The sequence below is a fragment of the Chiloscyllium punctatum genome, chromosome 9, assembly GCF_047496795.1.
Source record: "Chiloscyllium punctatum isolate Juve2018m chromosome 9, sChiPun1.3, whole genome shotgun sequence".
In the NCBI taxonomy this organism is placed as follows: Eukaryota; Metazoa; Chordata; class Chondrichthyes; order Orectolobiformes; family Hemiscylliidae; genus Chiloscyllium; species Chiloscyllium punctatum.
The window spans coordinates 38,342,880-38,363,212 of NC_092747.1; the positions used below are offsets into that span (position 1 = coordinate 38,342,880).

Below are 20,333 nucleotides of genomic sequence, written 5' to 3' on the forward strand. Positions count from 1 at the left end.
ACACGCCTACCATGCTGGACCTTGTCAAGTGCTTTAATAAAGTGCATGTAGACAAAATCCCTACCCTGTACAATCACTTTTGTCACTTCCTCCAAAAACCCAATCAAATTTGTGAGACAAAACCTCCCTTAACAAAGCCATGCTGACTATTTGTAATAAGCCCATTCTTTACCAATTGTGAGTAAATCCTGTCCCTAAATACCTTCTCTAGTTTTCCTTACCACTGCAGTAAGGCACACCGGCCTATGGTTTCCTGGATTATCCCCGTTGCCCTTCTTAAATAAGGGAAAAGCATTGGCTATTCTCTAGTCTTTTGGGACCTTGTCTGTGGTTAAAGAGGATATAAAGGTCTCTGTCTACCTCGCAGCAATGTTCTCCCTTGCCTCCCTCAGTGCCCTGGAATATATCCCATCAAACCATGGGGATTTCACTTGTCTTAATGTTTTTCAAGACATCTAACACCTCCTCCTTTTTAATACCTACATTCCCTTGAATATCAACATAACCCTGTTTAACCTTATCATCATCCATGTTCTTTTCTTTTTGTGAATACTAATGCGAAGTACTCACTAAAGACCTCACCCACTTTCTCCAGCTCCATGCATAAATTCCCTCCTTTGCTCTTGAGTGGACCTACCTTTTCTTTGTCTATCATCTTGCTTCTAGCATACATTTAAGATGTCTTGAGATTCTCCTTAATCTTACTTGCCACATCCTCTTTTAGCCCACCTAATTCCTTATTTAAGTTTGTTTCTACTTCCATTATATTCCTCAAGGGCTTTGTCTGATTTCAGTTTCCTAACCTTACATAAGCTTCCTTTTTCTTTTTGACGAAATTTTCAATATCGCTTGTCATCCAGGATCCTTGAATCTTCCATCTTCATCTTTTATCCTCCCAGGGACATGCTAGTCCTGAGCTCTGATCAACTGTCCTTTAAAAGATACCCTAATGTCAGATATGGATTTACCCTCAACTAGCTGCAGCCAATCTAATTTCTCCAATCCTTGCCTCCAACTCTATTTCCTGCTTCCTCAGAAAAGACGACAAAAACAAAGGCCCCTCTCACCCTGGTTATACTCTCTTTCACCCTCTTCTGTCAGCCAGAAAATATAAAATTTTGAATACACGTTCAAACTTGTTCCCTGCTGTTATCAGACTTTTGAACAGTCCTCTCAAATGTTGATTCTGATCTCTCTCTCTCTGCACCTAATCTGCAACTGTAACACTGTATTCTGCACTCTGTTATGCCACCCTGATTCACTTTGTATGGTATGATCTGCTCTGTGTAGCATGCAAAACAATACTTTTCACTGTGTCTTGGTACATGTATCAACAATAAATCAATCAATGATACTGTTGTAATTAGTCTTCCCCCATTCTAACACTTTCACCCCCGGACCAATCTTCTCCTTATCAATAACTAATTTAAAACATGCAGGATTATGGTCACTGTTCCCAAAATACTCCCCCACTGAAACTTCAATCAGCTGGCCAGATTCATTCCCAAACAAAAGGTCTAGTATGACTCTAGTTAGACTATCTTCATATTCTTTCAAGAAACCCTCCTACATGCATCTAACTAATGCTGCCTTAGCTAAGCACTAAGGGAGTCAATGTTGGGGAAGTTAAAATCACCCACTACAACAAACCTGTTGTTTTTATATTTTTCCATGATCTGTCAACATAGCTGTTCCTCCATCTCCTGCTGGCTCTTGGGCGACCAATACTAGAATCCCATCACTGTGATTGCACCTTCTTTATTCCTGAGTTCTACCCAAATGGCCTCACTGGATAAGCGCTCCAAGGAGTCCTCTCTAAGTGTAGTTGTGATATTCTCCTTCATCAGAAATGCAACTCCCTTCAACATCCATCATGCCTGAATTGTCTAAAACCTGGAAAGTTAATCTGCTGGCGTTGAGTCATATAGCACAGAAACAGGCTCTTTGGCTGGCTACCTTGATACTGACCAACAAACACCACGCTACATTAATCTCATTTACCTGGAGTTGGTTCATGGCCTACTATGCCCTGGCATTTGAGTGTTCATCCAGATGTTTCTTAAACACTGCGAAGAATGGTGTTTTCCTGGAATATTTGAAATGGATACCCAGCAGCTAATGACATTAACTTCAAATTGATTTATATATCTTGTCTAATGGGATTGAAGGTGTTAAGGTCAACCAGAGGCAAAGAAAATCAAAAAGCTTCAAGGAATACATTCACTGGAGTTTAGAAGAATGAGGAGGGAGTGGGGATCTTATAGAAACATTTTGAATTTTGAAAGGACATGACAGGTTAAATGCATGAAGAATGTTCCCGATTATTGGGGAGGCTAGAAGCAGGCCATAGTTTAAGGATATGGGGTATTTTGGACTAGGATGAGGATAAATCTGAGCAGCCAGACAATGGTGAGCCTGAGGAATTCTCTGCCACACAAAGTGGTTGAGTCCAAAGCATGAATGTTTTCAAGAAGAAGATTCATGTAGTTCTTAGGGTTAAAGTGGTCAAAGGATATGGGACAAGAGTGGGAACAGGGTACTGAGTTAGATAATCAGTCATAGTCATATTGAAGAATGTAGCAAGCTTGGAGAGCTGACTGGACCTACTCCTGTTCTTGTTTTAGATTTTTCTATGAATGCAGTAGTTCCCATCCACATGGCTAAAGAATGCCATGCGTCAAAAGCAATTAGTCAGATTTGAATAATGGAGTTGATTAATGGACATTGTGGAACACTGCTGAATTACCTTCAGATTGAGGCATATTCTGCGGACGCTTTTTACAAGATTCCAACAAGGGATTGATTATATATGCGCAGCAGCCTTTGTCATATTGCTGAGTGTGCATGTCACAGAGTCATAGAGATGTACAGCACAGAAACAAGACCCTTCAGTCCAACCCGATCATGCCGACCAGATAGCCCAACCCAATCTACTCCCACCTGCCAGCACCTGGCCCATATCCCTCCCAACACTTCCTATTCATATACCCATCCAATTGCCTCTTAAATGTTGCAATTGTACCATTGCCTCCACCACTTCCTCTGGCAGTTCATTCCATACACGCACCACCCTCTGTGTGAAAATGTTGCCCTCTCACCTTGTGCCTTCTAGTTCTGGACTCCCCCACTCCATGGAAAATACTTTGTCTATTTACCTTATCCAAGCCCATCAGGATTTCAAACCTCTATAAGGTCACCCCTCAGCCTCCGACGTTCCAGGGAAAACAGCCCCAGCCTGTTCAGCTTCTCCCTACAGTTCAAATCCTCTAACCCTGGCAACATCCTTGTAAATCTTTTCTGAACCCTTTCAAGTATCTCAACATCCTTTTGATAGGAAGGAGACCAGAATTGCATGCAATGTTCCAACAGTGGCCTAACCAATGTCCTGTACAGCTGCAACATGACCTCCCAACTCTTGTATTCAGTACTTTGACCAATAAAGGAAAGCATACCAAATACCTTCTTCACTATCCTATCTACCTGCGACCCTACTTTCAAGGAGCAATTAACCTGCACTCCAAGGTCTCTTTGTTCAGTAACACTTCTTCGGACATTACTATTAAGTGTATAGGTCCTGCTCTGATATGCTTTTCCAAAATGCAGCACTTCGCATTTATCTAAATTAAACTCCATCTGCCACTCCTCAGCCCATTGGCCCATCTAATCAAGATCCTGTTGTAATCTGAGGTAACCTTCTTCGGTGTCCATTAAATCTCCAATTTTGGTGTCATCTAAAAACTTACTAACTATACCTCCTATGTTCATATCCAAATTATTTATAGAAATGACAAAAAGCAGTGGACCCAGCACCAATCGGTATGGCACTCCACTGTTCACAGGCCTCTAGCAACCCTCCACTATTATGCTCTGTCTTCCACCTTTGAGCCAGTTCTGTATCCAAATGGCTAGTTCTCCCTGTATTCCATGAGATCTAACCTTGCTAACCAGTCTCCCATGGGGAACCTTGTTGAATGCCTTACTGAAGTCCATATAGATCACAGCCACCACTCTGCCCTCTTCAATCCTCTTTGTTACTTCTTTTAAAAACTCAATCATGATGAAAGGAGATCAACTGAATATTTTTTCTCATTCCGCAATTTCTTTTTTTATTTACTGCATTCTGTCTAAGGCATCTTGCTAATTTATATATTCATTCTGTTCAAACTCTAGTTTTAATAGTAAATGCAGGTGACAAAGCAATGATTGCATGTGATATGTTACCATATTCTTTAAAATGTTGGAAAGCATTTCTAACTATGTGATTCACAGAGAATATTAAAAAGAAAGTTTCCTCAACTCTGACTTAGTTTCACTTTACATTGAGTTAGAATAATGTGATCAAAAAAATGTGTGAAGGTTTTCTAACTGTGGTGTATTGCACCAAATGTAGGCTTTCACAGTGAAGCACATGAATAACTGTATCAGATGAAAGTATACATTACATTTTCTCTTTTCTTCAAACCAGGTACTAAGGTGGGCTTAGTAACAGCTTCTGCTCCAAATCAAGGAGTCGATGACAAGGTTTATGCAATTCAAGAAGATGACGGGAATGGTCTCTTTGTTATTAATCCAGTTACCGGAAATTTTACCCTGACTCGTTCTTTAGACTTTGAGTCTGCAAAGTATTACATTCTCACTGTGAAAGTTCTGAGTACAGATGAGCAATTCAATTTGATTCGGGCTTACTTCAATGTGTTGGATATCAATGACAACCCTCCAGTGTTCCATCCTGATTCCTACAGTATTAACATAATGGAAAATGTCCCCATTGGCACCAGTATTTTAACCCTGAATATAACTGATGCTGATGAAGGTAAGATGTATAGAGGCTTCTTTCTCAGGTTTGTTTGTCTTTCTACTTCATATGACATTAATATATGGACCTGCGCGCTAAGACAAATTTTGCAATATACTTGCAACAAAGTTGTCAAGAGAGGGCGGTAATATCAATGAATAATTGCTGAAACGCATATACTTAAACTAAAATAACAGCACATATGTTTTCGATAACAAAAGTTAATCCACTGCCTTTCTACTTGTAGCATGGTCTGAGTCAGATTCTATTTCATAATCCAAAGTGATTCCTCATGCTGTATTCTTCTGTTTCATCATTCACATGTTAGATGAACAATGTGTCAGCACGCACACAGGAATTTCACAAAAGCCACAAAACAATCATAGCATCTCCAGGAAGTCACATCAAAGTCCAGGCACCTTTTGATTAATTGATCTGACAGATATCAATCACCTCATTCATCACACTGTACTTTATTTCATTATTCTTGCATGGAATATGAGTGTTGCTGGTAAGGCCAGCATTTGATGCCTATTCCTAATTGTGCTTGAACTGTCTTGCTAGGCTATTTCAGAGGACAATTAAAAGTCAACCACACTCCACTGCATCTGAATTACATTGGGCCAGACCATGTGAAAATTATCAATCCTAAAGAGCATTAGTAATCATTACTACAGAAACTAGCTTCAAATTCCAGATTTTATTAATTTAAATTCCACCATTTGATTAGATTACCCACAGCATAGAAACAGGCCCTTCGGCTCAACAAGTCCACACCAACCCATCCAATAGTATAGGCAATTTAGCCTGACCAATTTGCTTGAGCTGCACATCTTGGGAGGAAACCCACACAGACACAAGGAGAATGTGCAAACACCACACAGTCACTCCAAGTGTGGGAATTGAACCTACGTCCCTACCACTGTCAAGCAGCAGCACTAACCACTGAGCCACTGTGCTTGATAAGTTAGGATTGATACGTTAGGATTCAAATCCACTTTCCCCAGAGCACTCACCTAGGTGTCTGGATTACAAGTCTAGTGGCCTCACTAGCTCACCATCTCCCTCACACATTTTATTACTAATTAATTAGTAAGGCACAGCATTCACTGAGCTCACCATCAAACTAATTCTACAATCAATGACTTTTTCTTGTTTGATAATACCTGTATAATAATAGTAAAATCTTTGTCCACCCCACACCTAATAAAGCTGCCCAATGATTGCATTGCAGTCCTGTAGACCTTCTTTCCAGAATGTTACACGGCTTTCAGAACACACTTGTGCTTTCTTTTATTATGCTGGATGGAGAACACAATAACTGTTGCTATGGTGCTGCTTTCAGAGATTCCATGGTAGAATGGGAAAGATGTTCATCAAAACCTGAGGGGATGACTATTGACCGTATTAGTACTTAAACAATAACATGGACATTGTATTTTTTATTAAACTATTAATACTTAAAGGGAACATAGGTAAAATTCAAAAAACACCCATCCTCGATAGCAATCTTAGAAAAGGCAAATAAAACTTGCTCTCACTCTAAATTTTATGGTACCAAGTTTAAACATTGACATAATCAGATAGTGACTTGAAAGGTTGAAGATGGCATAGTTCCAAGAGTGATACCAAGACTGAGCTCAGTGTGGAAACCTGTCAATGACTCTGCTAAAGTTTTTGCTTTGTGTTCCACCTACTCTGTAAGAAATGCTATTGTGACAAATTCCATTATATAAAAACTTTTAGGCCTCTTTGACAAAAAAGAACTTGCATTTGTTTACTGTTTCTAGTCTACTGAGATGCCCCCTAGAGTTCTACACAGGAGCATTATCAAACAAAATATAAGGAAATATTCAGACAGATGATTCAGTGCTTCACACTGATATACAAGTTTCTTGATATAAGTTGGATTTTATTGTGACTATGTAATAATGGTAGGAATACCTCATCCACTTGGAGAGCATTGGGCAGGTTCAATTGAGGCATTTAAGAAGGAATTGGTACATTACCTGAAAAGTGAGAACGTGCAGGGTTAGAGAGAGAAGTTGGAAAACTGGCTCTAAGTGAATTGCTCATTCAGAGACCCAGTGCAGAAATGCTAGATTGAATGACCATTTTTAAAATTCATTCATGGGCCATGGCTATCAGTGGCTGGCCAGCATTTATTGCTCATCTCTTGAGAAGGTAGTGAGCTGTTTTCTTGAACTGCTGCTGACCATAGACCCACATTGCTATTGGGGAGTGAATTTCAGAGTTTTTACCTAATACCACTGAAGGAACAGTGATATATTTCCAAGTCAGGATGGTGAGTGGCTTGGAGGGGAATTTGCAGGTGATGGTGTTCCCATATATCTGCTGCCCTTATCCTTCTAGATGGAATTGGTCATAGATTTGGAAGATGCTGAATTAGAATCCCTACTGTCTGGACACAGGCTCTTCGGCCCAATGAGTCCACACCGACCCTCTGAAGAGTACCCTACCCAAACCCATTCCCTTACATCTATCCATGACTCATGCACCTAACCTATACATCCCTGAATATTATGGGCAATTTAGCGTTGCCAATTCACCTAACCTGCACATCTTTGGATTGTGGGAGGTAACTGAAGCACCAAGAGAAAACCCACACAGACATGGGGAGAATGTTCAAACTCCACACAGACAGTCGACTGAGGCTGGAATCAAACCCAGGTCCCTGGTGCTATGAGGCAGCAGTGCTAACCACTGAGCCACCATGCTTTTGTAAATTTCTGAAATACACCTTGCAGATGGTGTACACTGCAACTTGTGAGAGTTGATTGTGGACAGAATGAATGTGATGCCAGTCAAGTGGGCTGCTTTGTCATGGATGGTGTCAAGCATCTTGAGTGTTGTTGGAGATGTAGGCATAGAACAATACAGCACAGAACAGGCCCTTCGGCCCACGATGTTGTGCCGAACTTCTATCCTAGATTAAGCACCCATCCATGTACCTATCCAAATGCCGCTTAAAGGTCGCCAATGAATCTGACTCTACCACTCCCACGGGCAGCGCATTCCATGCCCCCACCACTCTCTGGGTGAAGAACCCACCCCTGACATCTCCCCTATACCTTCCACCCTTCACCTTAAATTTATGTCCCCTTGTAACACTCTGTTGTACCCGGGGAAAAAGTTTCTGACTGTCTACTCTATCTATTCCTCTGATCATCTTATAAACCTCTATCAAGTCACCCCTCATCCTTCGCCGTTCCAACGAGAAAAGGCCGAGAACTCTCAACCTATCCTCGTATGACCTACTCTCCATTCCAGGCAACATCCTGGTAAATCTTCTCTGCACCCTCTCCAAAGCTTCCACATCTTTCCTAAAGTGAGGCGACCAGAACTGCACACAGTACTCCAAATGTGGCCTAACCAAAGTCCTGTACAGCTGCAACATCACCTCACGACTCTTGTCAAGTGGGCAGTATTCCATCTCACTCCTGACTTATACATTGTGTATGTTGAACAGGCTTTGGAGAGTTAGGAGGTGAGTTATTTGCTGCAGGATTGCTAGCCTTTGACCTGTTCTTGTAGTCACTCTATGTACTTGATGTGTCCAGTTGAGTTTCAGGTCAATGGTAACAACTAGGATATCAATTGTGCAGGATTCAGTGATGGTAACATCATTGAATGCCAACAGATAATAGTTAGATTCTCTTTTGTTGGAGATGGTCATTGCCTGGCAAATGTTACTTGCCAAGTTCAGGCAAATCTGGGTAGTGTCCAGCTCTTTTTGCATTTGAACATGGGCTGCTTCAGTATCTGAGGAGTTGCAAATGCTGCTGAACATTGTGCAATCATCAGCAAACATCTCCATGTCTGAGCTTATGATGGAGGAGAGGTCATTGATGAAGCAGCTAAAGATGGTTGAGCCTGGGACACTACCTGAGGAACCCCTGCAGAGATGTCCTGGAGCTGAGATGACTGACCTCCAACAATTACCACCATCTTTCTATGACTTCAACCAGTGGAGAATTTTCCTTTTGATTCCCATTGACTGCAGATTTTCTAGGGATCTTTGATGCCACACTCGGTAAAATGTGCCCTTCATGTTGGGACAGTCACTCAGATCTCACCTCTGGAATTCAGCTCTTTTGTGCATATTTAAACAAAGGCTATAACGAGGTCAGGAACTGAGTGGCCCTGGTGGAACCCAAGCTGACTTCACTGAGAAAGTTATTGCTGAGCAGGAGGGAAATATTTCACATGATCATGCAACTGTACTGGAGAGCTTGGCTAGGTGGGGCAACAGGTTCTGGAGCACACGTCTTCAGTATAGAGGCCAAGGTGGATTATCCAGTTGGCACTTTTGGCTGAAGATTGATGTGAGTGCTTTAGCCTTATCTTTTGAATTGACGTTCTGGGCTCCCTGCTGATTGAGGATGGAGATATTTGTACAGTCTTCTCCTCCAATGAGTTGTTTAAATTTTCTGAATGGTACCAAAGAAGAGTCAGATTGGACTTGAAATGCTAATACTTTTTCTCTTTCAATTGATGCTGCCAGATCTTCTGAGCTTCTCCAGCAATCTCTGTGTTTGTTTTTGATCCCCTGGCTTAGTGGTAATATAGAGTAGGGGATGTGTTGGGCCATCAGGTTTCAAATTGTGCTGGAGTACAATTCTGTTGCTGTTGATGGCCCACAGCACCGCATGGATGTCCAGTCTTGAACTGCTAATCTGTTCGAAGTCTGTTCCATTTAGCACAGTGATGGTGCCATGCCACACGATGGAGGATATTCTCAATGTGGAGATGGGACTTTGTCTCCACAAGGACGTACAGTGGTCACTCTCACTTATACGTAAATAGACAGATTCATCTGCACCTGATGCCATGATTTTTCATGATGTCCAAGGTCAATGTTGAGGATCCCCAGGCAACTCACTCCTGACTTCATATCACTGTGCCAGCACCTCTTCTGGGCCTATCTGCCCAATGAAAGTGATAGCGATTTCCAGGACATTGTCTGTATGGTATGATTCCATACATTTGTCTAGGTAAGCTTGACTAGTCTGTGAGACAGTTGTCCCAATTTTGGCACTGGTTGTCAGATGTGAATAAGGAGCACTTTGCAGGTTTGTCAGGGCTGTGTTCACTGTTGTTGTATCTGGTGTCTAGGTCAATAGCAGGTGGTCCATCCAGTTTCATTCCTTTTTTGAGACTTTCTACTGATTGGTACAACTAAGTTCCCATTTCAGTCAGCCACATTACTGTGGGTGTGGAATCACTGTATGCCAGACTAGTCAAGAATAACAGAGGCATGATAATGCTAATGTGGGGTATTAATGAACCAGATAAATTTCTACTGTCAATTGGAACTGGTTTTATTGTTGTTATTAATAAACTTTTATTTATTGAATTGAAATTCCACCATCAAACTTCATGAGACTCAAACCTAATCCCAGAATGTTACCCAGGTCCCTTGGTTAATAATCGAGTAACACCACTATGCCAACATCTCCCTAAAGGTTAAAATGCAAGACCTTGTGACTTCGGGTCATAAATCGGAACTCCTTATCTCATTATGATGATGTCATTGCTAAGGAGGGTAGTGACATCATAGAGACATGCATTGAATGTAGGTCTGAGTTTGGGTGTGTGAAATATGAACTGAGAACTTTCTGGGTTCATGACACACTTGGAAGGATTCAGGTTTAGTTTATTCCTGTGCTGAGAGTGTGCAACAGAAGTGAAGGTGAGAAAAATTAAATTATGATATTTCCTGACTTTTTGGAGCCAAGAAAGATCTGACAGAGTACAATGGGGAAATTCTCCACACTTGTCTTTATCCCTCTTACTGCACTTCCAAAACAAATTAACTGCTCATTTTGCTCACTGCTGCCATTGGTTGCTGTTCTTTGGACATTTGTCTGTCATGATAGATAAAATGTGATTTTGTAACCAAGTTATTTGGTGCAAAGTGCTTCCCATGCCCTAAAGAAATGGAAGTTATTTTATGCAACTTCTTCTGCTAAAGGTTGTAGGGAACTTACCCTTCCCTGGGCATGAGCAATGGCAGGGTAGGTAGAAACATTCAGAGATTGAAAAAAAATCAGAAAACTTAAACTTCTGTAATTTTCCATTTAAACCTTAAACGATCACTTTGGAATCTGCCGTTGATGGAAACCATCTTGTAGCCATGCGTCAACTTGCCTAATTTCTACAGCACTTGCAGATGGAATTTAATCCTGAAAAGTGTGAAGCAAAACATTTTGGGAGAATTAACAGGACAAGGAAATGCATGATGAATGGCCAGACTCTGGCTAGTACTGAGGATCAGCAGTAATTTGGTATGCACATCCATAGACATCAGGGCAGGTGGTTATGAGGCATACAGGAGACCAACCTTTCTTATTTGAGGCTTTGGAATACAAGAGCAAAGAGGTTACAATGAAAGTGTATAGGATATTGATCAGGCTACAGTTGGAATTCTGTGTACAATTGTTGTCATCACACTATCGGAAAATGCCATTAAACTGGAGAGGGTGCAGAAGAAGTATACCTGGGTATGGCCAAGGCTGGAGCTAGTCAGATATGAAGAGAGACTAGATAGACTCGAATTATTCTCCTTTGAGCAGAGAAGGCTTAGGGGGAATCCTGATTGAGGTATACAAAAATATGATGATCAGAGATAGGTTAAATAGGAATAAACCTTTCCCCTTCGTAAAAGAACCAATTACCATGGGTCATAGATTAAAGGTAAGGGGCAAGAGCGAGTTTTAAGAAGATTTGTAGGTCAGGTTAAGGTTCTGGATGTAGGTTTGCTCACTGAGTTGGAAGATTCATTTCCAGACGTTTCGTCACCCTACTAGGTAACATCTTCAGTGGGCCTCATGCGAAGCACTGTATATGATTCCTGCTTTTTATTTATATGTTTGGGTTGGTGTTGTCATTTCCTGTGGTGATGTCATTTCCTGTTTTTTCTCTCAGGGTCTAAATGGGTCTAACTCGATGTGTTTGTTGATAGAGTTTCAGTTGGAATGCCATGCTTCTAGGAATTCTCGTGCATGTCTCTGTTTGGTTTGTCCTAAGATGGATGTGTTGTCCCAGTCGAAGTGGTGTCCTTCCTTATCTGTATGTAAGGATACTAGTGAAAGAGGGTCATGTTGTTTTGTGGCTAGTTGGTGTTCATGTATCCTGGTGGCTAGTTTTCTGCCTGTAAGGTAAGGGGCAAGTGATTTTCGAGGGGTTTTAAGGAGGATTTAGTTTCAGCTTGAAGGTGATGAGTATCTGGAACCCACTGCCTGAAAGCTGGTAGAGGCAAGAACCATCACTATGTTTAAGGAGCATTTAGGTGAACAGTTATAGTACAGCAAGGGCCAAGTGCTGGGAAATGGAATTAAACCAAGTAGGTGTTTGTTAGCATAGATATGATGAGCTGAAGAAAGTTTTTCTGTTCTGAAATACTCCACGGCTCTGCGAATCTCTGGCCCTTCCAATTTTAATCTCCTTCCCTGAGGAGCTCAATGGCACAAATTCTTCAGAGAGGGTAGTTAGCGGCTTCAGCCGACTAAATGCTTGTCCTGGCCTACACCCGACTACCTCTTCAAAAACACGTTGCTGCTTGTTCCATGGACACCATGTTTCTCAACGCTTCATCCACTCAGCTTCGACAAACCACCAGCCACAGCCCATTGTCATGCCTGCTCACAGTCCAGGTGAGACCGTCATCAGCCATTCAACAATTTATTTTGGAACTCAGGGACACTGAGAACTTCCATGCTTCTGCCAGGTTCCTTTAAATGCAGCGACATACATTCATCTAATGCAACTCCACAAAATGCAGCTAATGGCTCTTAGCTTGCTTTCTTTGTGTTCACTCCCTTTATGTTTACTTGGAGGTTGTCAGCCTCAGTATTGGTATTGGTATTTATTGCACAGGCTCTCCAGTGCTCAGCTGCAGCTACCCCCTCTGTGGTTTGCCCTAGTTTTGAGTGCACAAAGAGAGGGAGACATCCTCTGTCACAGTGTGGCACACTGAACAGTCACTGGGCTACTTCATTGTGCCATATCTGGCAGCATGTGATCCAAACTTACATGGCAAATGCAATGCATGCTGCAAGCAAATGGCCATGGGTGAAAGTTAAAGGGTAGCTGTCATTTATGGGACAAAGGGTGACTACAGTCAGTCAAAAAGTACCATCACTGCAAGTCATGGGGCTGATCTGATCCTGGCCCAGGGGATTGGCCACACTCAGTCAGACATTTAATCCTAGCAGAGTTCAGAATCCCTGTGCTTGCTGTTTTGGGATTGGGTTATTATCAGACCTGCAGGTCAAGTGCACTCATTGCAGAGATTATAAGTGGGTTAGCTAGCATGTTGTGGAGACATCAAACTGGAGGGTAACCCATGGTCAGTCCTGGGTGTTTGGTTAGAAATGGTCAGGGACATTATTGTGGGAAGTACATAGAGTCTCTGGAAATTGGACAACTCTGAGGATGGGCTTCATGGTACTGGGTCACTAAGGTAATTGAGATTGGATGGGGCAACTGGCGATTGTACAGTATGAGTCGAGAGTGTAGTGCTGGAAAAGCACAGCAGGTCAGGCAGCATCTGAGGAGCAGGAGAATCGATGTTTTGAGCATAAGCCATTCATCAGTAATTGAAGCTTGTGGGTCGGTGCTGAGAAATAAATGAGAGGGAGGTGGGGTTGTGGGGAAGGTAGTTGGGAAAGTGATAGATGGATGAAGGTGAGGGAGAAGGTGATAGGTTGGGGGGGGGGAGTGATGGATGGATCCAGAAGGTGGTGCCAAGTTAGAGGCTTGGTATTGAGATAATGTGGGGGGAAGGGAAGTTAGGAAGCTGTTGAAATTCACATTGATCCTGTGTGGTTACAGGGTCCCAAAGCAGAATATGAGGCATTCTTCCTCCAGGCATTGGGTGGTAACGGTTTGGCAGTGGAGGAGGCCCAGGACCTGCATGTCCTCGATGGAGTAGGAGAGGGAGTTGAAGTGTTCAGCCATGGGGCAGTGGGGTTGGTGGGTGCGGGTGTCCCAGAGATGTTCTCTGCCTGAAATGTCAATTGTCCTGCTCCTCGGATGCTGCCTGACCTGCTGTGCTTTTCCAGCACCACACTCTCAACTCTGAGCTCCAGCAACTGCAGTCCTCACTTTCTGATAGTAGGGTAAGGCCTCATAATGAATAAGGTAGAACTGGAAGCTCCAAAAGGGAGATGGTTTACATGGGCCAAATATCCCAGGAGGGTGTAGCACCAACAGGAACATGGAAATCTCCAAGGTCTTGGGATCTGGAGGTAAATTGGGCACACGAATAGTTATAAATGGGAAACAGAAATAGAAGGGGGTAGAAAGGTCACTGGGGCCAGAGGGACAGCGACACTGAAGGGAACATGAAGGGTGGGGGAAGTTCATACATCACAGGCAAGTCCTGCAAGTTGCTCACACTGAAATGAAATTGGAATTTTAACACGTCAGACTAAAAGTCAGCTGCATAGTAATCCTCAGAATGACTGACATCGCATGCAGCATAGCCGGGTAAGGTACAGGTTCCTTCATCAGAGGCAGAATAAAACCTTTGGAATTTGAGGTCCTGCCAGGGAAAATTGCAGCAATTGCGTCTTTTAGTGATGCCAACTATCTGGCTTCAATTTGCATTAATTTATTGTTAAAAAAGGCTCTTCTGGCGCAAAAGTAGTGTCCCTTCCTCTGAGCCAGGAATGGCAGGTCCAGGAAGAGGGTCTGACCAGATTGATTAAAAAAATCTAGATCATTTATTATCCTAGAATGCACGTTCACAACAATGACCTCAAGAAGTCATGACCATTACATTGTGTGGACTATTCCCTTCTTATCATGTCAGCTAAGCAAATGGAATCAGCCAAAGGCAGTTAACCATGGCATTTGAAGTTTCTGATTCACAAATACATTTCATAACTCACGCTGGAAGACAACACATTCATACACTGAATTGTAGGTTTTCAAGGAAATGGTCTGTGGAAGGCAGCCTTTTTTGAGGATGGGAGATTCTATCTCCAAGGCTTACTGAAAGAATTCGACTTCTCTAACGTAACATGAAAAATGTAGTTATGCAACATTTGCTTGGATTTGACACCCCTCAGGGCTCTTTATGAAGACCTGACAACAACCTCCTTGGGAATCTTCCATGCCACACTGTGTGAGGACAAGACATTGGACTTCATCGTGATGAATGAGAGGGATAAGGCCGTCCTTCAATAAAATTCAATCATTTTTCTGAACTTCCTCACAGATTATCTTCCCATGCATTTCATGTGGAGATCTTCATGGCCTGCTTTCAACTCGGATGACAATGTAAAAGAAGACAACGTTTACTTTGTCAGTAAGCTCAGCAAGAACCATAACCTCCAGCAGCTGCTGCATAGCCTCAGAGGCAGAGGTAGCAGGTGAAGGTCTACCAAGAAAGTAGGGGAGAAGGAGACACAGCATCTATAAGCCTCACTGTCGCTTTCTTCAATTCTCTGATTGACAATGCAGGCACCGATTAAGAATATCTCAGACATTATCACCAAACTGTGACATCTGCTGGAGCAGGAAGTGCATTCAGAAGGACTGGGTGGCAATCCTATCCCACTGCATCCCCATTGTTTAGAGAGTATTTCCAGACTGCAGTTTGCCAACTGAAAAGGCTTCCATCTCCATCAATGTATAAATTATGTGACCATCAATGTCAAATTTTGGAGCTCTGCATTAGATAGTTCAGGGCTGTCCAATGTCCTCAGGCCATACCATAGCTTCTGGGAGACAATGGATCATAGATATCCCTTGCACAGAAAAGGGTCTACAGTCCATTCTATTCCTGCTGGTCAAAAACAACCATCTAATGATTCTAATCCCATTGTCCAGCACTTGGCCCACAGCCTTGTAAACCTTGACATTGCAGGTGCACACCCGAATGCTTTTTAAATGTTACAAGGGTCTCTGTCTCTACCATTTTTACAGGAATGGAGTTTGAGGCCCCTACAACACTCTGGACAATCTTCTGCCCCTTCCCTTATATCTATATCCCCTGGTCATTGATCCCTTCAGCAAGAGGAAAAGCTCTTTCTTGTCTACTTCATCTTTGTCCCTCACAGACCTTCTCCAAACATGGACCATAAAACCTTTATGTAACCATCAGTCTGATGCAAAATGAAGACACAATACTGCTCATGCTTTGACCAGGCCTTAGTAGAACAGATCATACAGCTCTTTAAGATGGGGTTTGACCTCTGGACTGCTCTGGTAGAGCTTTGCAGTATAGCCCAGAATGGGGGTCCTGCATCACTGTCACATGCTTCACAACTGGAGCTAACAAAGTGGGGATATCCTGGATGCAGATGAACTGGGGAATCGACAGGAGACTCGATAGTTAGGGGGAGAGACAGGAAGTTCTGTGGTCTCCTGGGTGCCAGAGTCCAGGATGTCTAGCAGCAGCTGTTCTCAAGGAGAAGGGTGAGCAGCCAGAAGTCATTGTACACTTTGGCACAAATGACATAGGTAGAAATAGGGATGAGATCCTGCCGACTGATTATAGAGAGCTAGGAAAAAAGTTAAAAAACAAGGACGTCGTCGATGGTAACCTCCGGACTACTTTCAGTGCCATGTGCAAGTGAGACCAAAAACAGGAGGATACGGTCAATAAAGTTAAAAATCACACAAAACAGGTTATAGTCCAACAGTTTATTTGGAAGTACGAGCTTTCCGAGTGCTGCTCCTTCATCAGGTGATTGTAGAGAATAAGATTGTAAGATGCAGAATTTATAGCAAAGGTTTACAGTGTGATGGAACTGAAATTATACACTGAAAAAGACCTGGATTGTTTGTTAAATCTCTCATCTTTCAGAATGACCATGTTGATTTCAGTTCTTTCATATGTAAATCACAGAACTTTTTTAAAGTTAAATTTTCAAGTGAACTTTAACAATTGGTGTCATGTCGACCCAGATATTGCATTGAAGATGTGAGGTGCCCTGTGTGAGACTGTCTGTGCCACAATATTCAGACTAATTCTCATCTAAAAGATGGATTTACAGAATCTTACATGGATTCATGCAGTTTTTGAGCGAAATAAAATGTAATTCTGCAAAGGAGTACGAGATAGCCTTGGCTGTGAACATTTGGGTGAATCCAAAGAGGCTGTTTAAATATATTTAAGGAAAAGAATAACTAGAGAGAGAATAGGACCTCTTGAGGACCAAACTGGATATGTATGTGTAGAACCGCAAGTGATAGGAAAGGTCCTCAAGGAATATTTCTCCTCTGTGTTTACCTTGGAGAAAGACATGAAGACTTGGGAACTTGGGGAAGTTAGCGGTCACATCTTGTGGACAGTCCATATCACAGTAGAGGAGGTGTTGGACGTATTAAATGGATAATGCATGAAAGTGGATAAATCTTCTGGTCCTGACCAGATTTATTCACAAACATTGGAAAAGGCTAGAGAGGAAATTGTGGGGGCCCAGGCTAATATTTTTACATCATCATTAGCCATGGGTGAGGAAGACTGGAGGGTAGCGAATATTGTGTCCTTATTCAAGAAGGTCTGCAAGGAAAACCTGGAAACTATAGATGAGTAAGTCGAACATCTGGGCTAGATAAGTTACTTGAGAAGAGAGTTAAGGTATAAATGAATTTCGAAAGACAGGGTTTGATTAGGTAAAAACAATGACTGCAGATGCTGGGAACCAGAGTCTAGATTAGAGTGGTGCTGGAAAAGCACAGCAGTTCAGGCAGCATCTGAGGAGCAGTAAAATCGACGTTTCGGGCAAAAGCCCTTCATCAGGGTTTGATTAGGAATAGTCAGCATGACTTTGCGCAAGGAAGATCATACCTCACAAATTTTTTAGAGTTCTTTGATGAAGTGACCAGGAAGGTTGATGAGGGCAGGGTGGTAGACACAGTTATATGGATTTTAGTAAGGCCTTTGATAAGGTTCCACACAGTAGGCTGCTCTAGAAGGTTAGATCACAGGGAGTCCATGGGGTGCTGGCAAATTGGACACATAAATGGCTTGATGTAGGAAGCAGAGGGTGATAGTGGAAGGATGCTTGTCTGACTGGAGGCCTGTGACTAGTGGAGTGCCTCAGGGATCATTACTGTTTGTTATCTATATCAATGATTTGGATGAGAATGTACAAGGCATGATTAGTAAGTTTGCTGATGACACTAAAATAGGCGGTATTATGAACAGTGAGAGAGGTTATCAAAAATTGCAGCAAAACTTTGATCAGCTGGGAAATGGGTCGAGAAATGGCAAATAGACATTAATAGAGACTAAGTGTGAGATCTTGCATTTTGGAAAGTCGAATCAAGGTAGGAGTTTCATGGTGAATAGTAGAGCCTTACGGAGTGTAGTGGAATAGAGGGACCTTGGGGTTCAGGTGTATGGTTCTCTGAAAGTGGAGTCACAGGTAGACAGGGCAGTGAAGAAAGCTTTTGGCACACTGGCCTTTACTAGTCAGGGCACTGAGTACAGAAGTTGGGAAGTTATACAGAATGTTGGTGGGGCTGCACTTGGAGTATTGCGGTTAGGCTTAGTCACCTTGCTATAGAAAAGATACTATTAAACTGGAAATAATGCAGAAAAATTTACAAGGATGTTGTCAGGACTCAATGGTCTGAGGTTGGTAAAGGTTGGGACTTTTTCTTTAGGGTGTAAGACACTGAGGAGGAATCTTAAGAAGTGTAGAAGATCATGAGAGCTATGGAAAGGGTGATTGCACTCAGTCTTTTTCCCAGGGTTGGGCAATCACAGACTAGAGAGCATCAGTTTAAGGTTAGAGAGGAAAGAGTAAAAGGGAACCTGAGGGGCAACCTTTTTACATAGAGGGTAGTACACATATGGAATGAGCTGCCAGTGGAAGTGTTTTAGGCGGCTATGTTAACAACATTTAAAAGGCATTTGGAAAAATACACGGATAGGAAAGGCTTAGAAAGATATAGGCCAAGTGCAGGGAAATGGTTTGCATGGACCAGTTTGGGCCAAAGGGCCTGTCTCCACGCTGTAGGACTCTATGACTCTATGGTAGCAATCTTTTGATAATGGTATCATTGACTTTGAGATAACCTCATTCTAACCTGCTTTCAGGATGAATGAACTAGATTTGGACTTCATTTAATTGTCTAATATTTTGTTGATAATCTAGCAAGCAGCCCCTGCTTAGTACAAAGGATATGTGGGCCTTTTTTAAAAATCAGTCTTCGACTTTTTTAAATTTACCAGCTAAATGACTCATCATCCATCTGATTGCACAATTGACATTTTTGGTTGATCTGATTTATCTGAAGTCTTATCTGCTTATTACATTTCATACTAGTAGCGGTCAGTGAGACAATGTACTGGCATCGCATGGCACCAAGGTTAAGTCACTGTTTAGGCTGCTCTTGGGGTTTCACATCTGAATACTTTGCAGTGAAATTTCTCACAATTGCCGGCAGCTTGAGAGAAACCCTGTGGAATCTCCTTTTGACATTTCCCTCATCGATAACCCTTCAATGTTTTGAGGTGTGAACAGACTGTTAAGTTGCCCTGGAATGCTTGACAATCCCTTAGGATGGTCCTGAACTTGTGTGAGTCAGTGATTTATGTAGCTCCTCTGTCTGATCAAACCACTATGAGTGCACACACATAACGTGTCCAAAGTACATCTCCCAACCTTGAATGGCAGTGTGCTGCCTGAAAAAGCTGAAACATAGAATTAAACGTTCCTTCCAGAGATGTGTGAAATCTTAATACAGTACTTTCCTTCACAAACTGAATGTAAATGTGGAATGGTGTGTGCAGACCAGCTTCTATCACAATTTTGCACAGTGTTCTTTTGTAATTTGTTCCTGGGATGTAGGCATCTTTGGGTGGGCCGGCGTTTATTACCCATTCCTTATGGGACTCGAACTGAGTGACATGCTAGGCCATTTCAGCTAAAAGTTAAACACCTTGCTGTGGACCAGAGTGGTTAAGAATAACAGATTTGCTTCCCTTAAGGACATTAGAGAAGTAGACCTTTTTTCTATGACAACTGACAATGGTCACATGTTCACCATTAAACTAGCTTTTAATTCCAGTATTTTTTTGGTTAAAGTTAAATTTCACCAGTGTCAGGAATGTGCTCATCAGATTGTATTCCCAAGCCTAAGAGTATGCACAGAGGTGCAAGTGTCTGAGCTGGTGGAAGGTGCAGGTGAAAACCATCTTGGTGCATCCTCTGGGCTTTCAGTTGTTTCTTCATTAGAGTCGGAAGAGGAGATGAAGTTAGCTTCTTCCTGGTGAAAGTTGGCTTGTGCCTGTGATACCTGTGTAAGAGAAGAGAGGGAATTTGTTGTTAAAGATGGATAAAAGCTTGTGCAGTTTAGGAATAAGGTATTAATGGGAGAGCAGTACAGCACAACACAATGAAGCTTTCTGGGTTGGCTGCTTTGCTGTCTCTCTGTCCTGACATGAATGTCTGCTCTCTTCTCCGACTTGATGAAAAATGTGCACCTCATGTGGATTGAGGAGTTTGATAAAGACCCCTCTGTCATCTGTCTTGATCCTTTAGAGCGCATT

The 20,333-nt window shown here is 42.3% G+C and overlaps 1 protein-coding gene across 6 annotated transcripts in view; it reads left to right on the top strand.

The window, feature by feature from the left end:
• LOC140481305 (protocadherin Fat 4-like) overlaps positions 1-20,333 on the top strand; it is a 158,476-nt gene that overhangs the window by 17,095 nt on the left and 121,048 nt on the right. For all 6 annotated transcript variants that reach the window (XM_072577269.1, XM_072577270.1, XM_072577271.1 and 3 more), the window contains exon 3: positions 4,466-4,813. In XM_072577269.1, the coding sequence (XP_072433370.1) occupies positions 4,466-4,813 (348 nt within the window). The remainder of the gene's footprint in view (positions 1-4,465; positions 4,814-20,333) is intronic.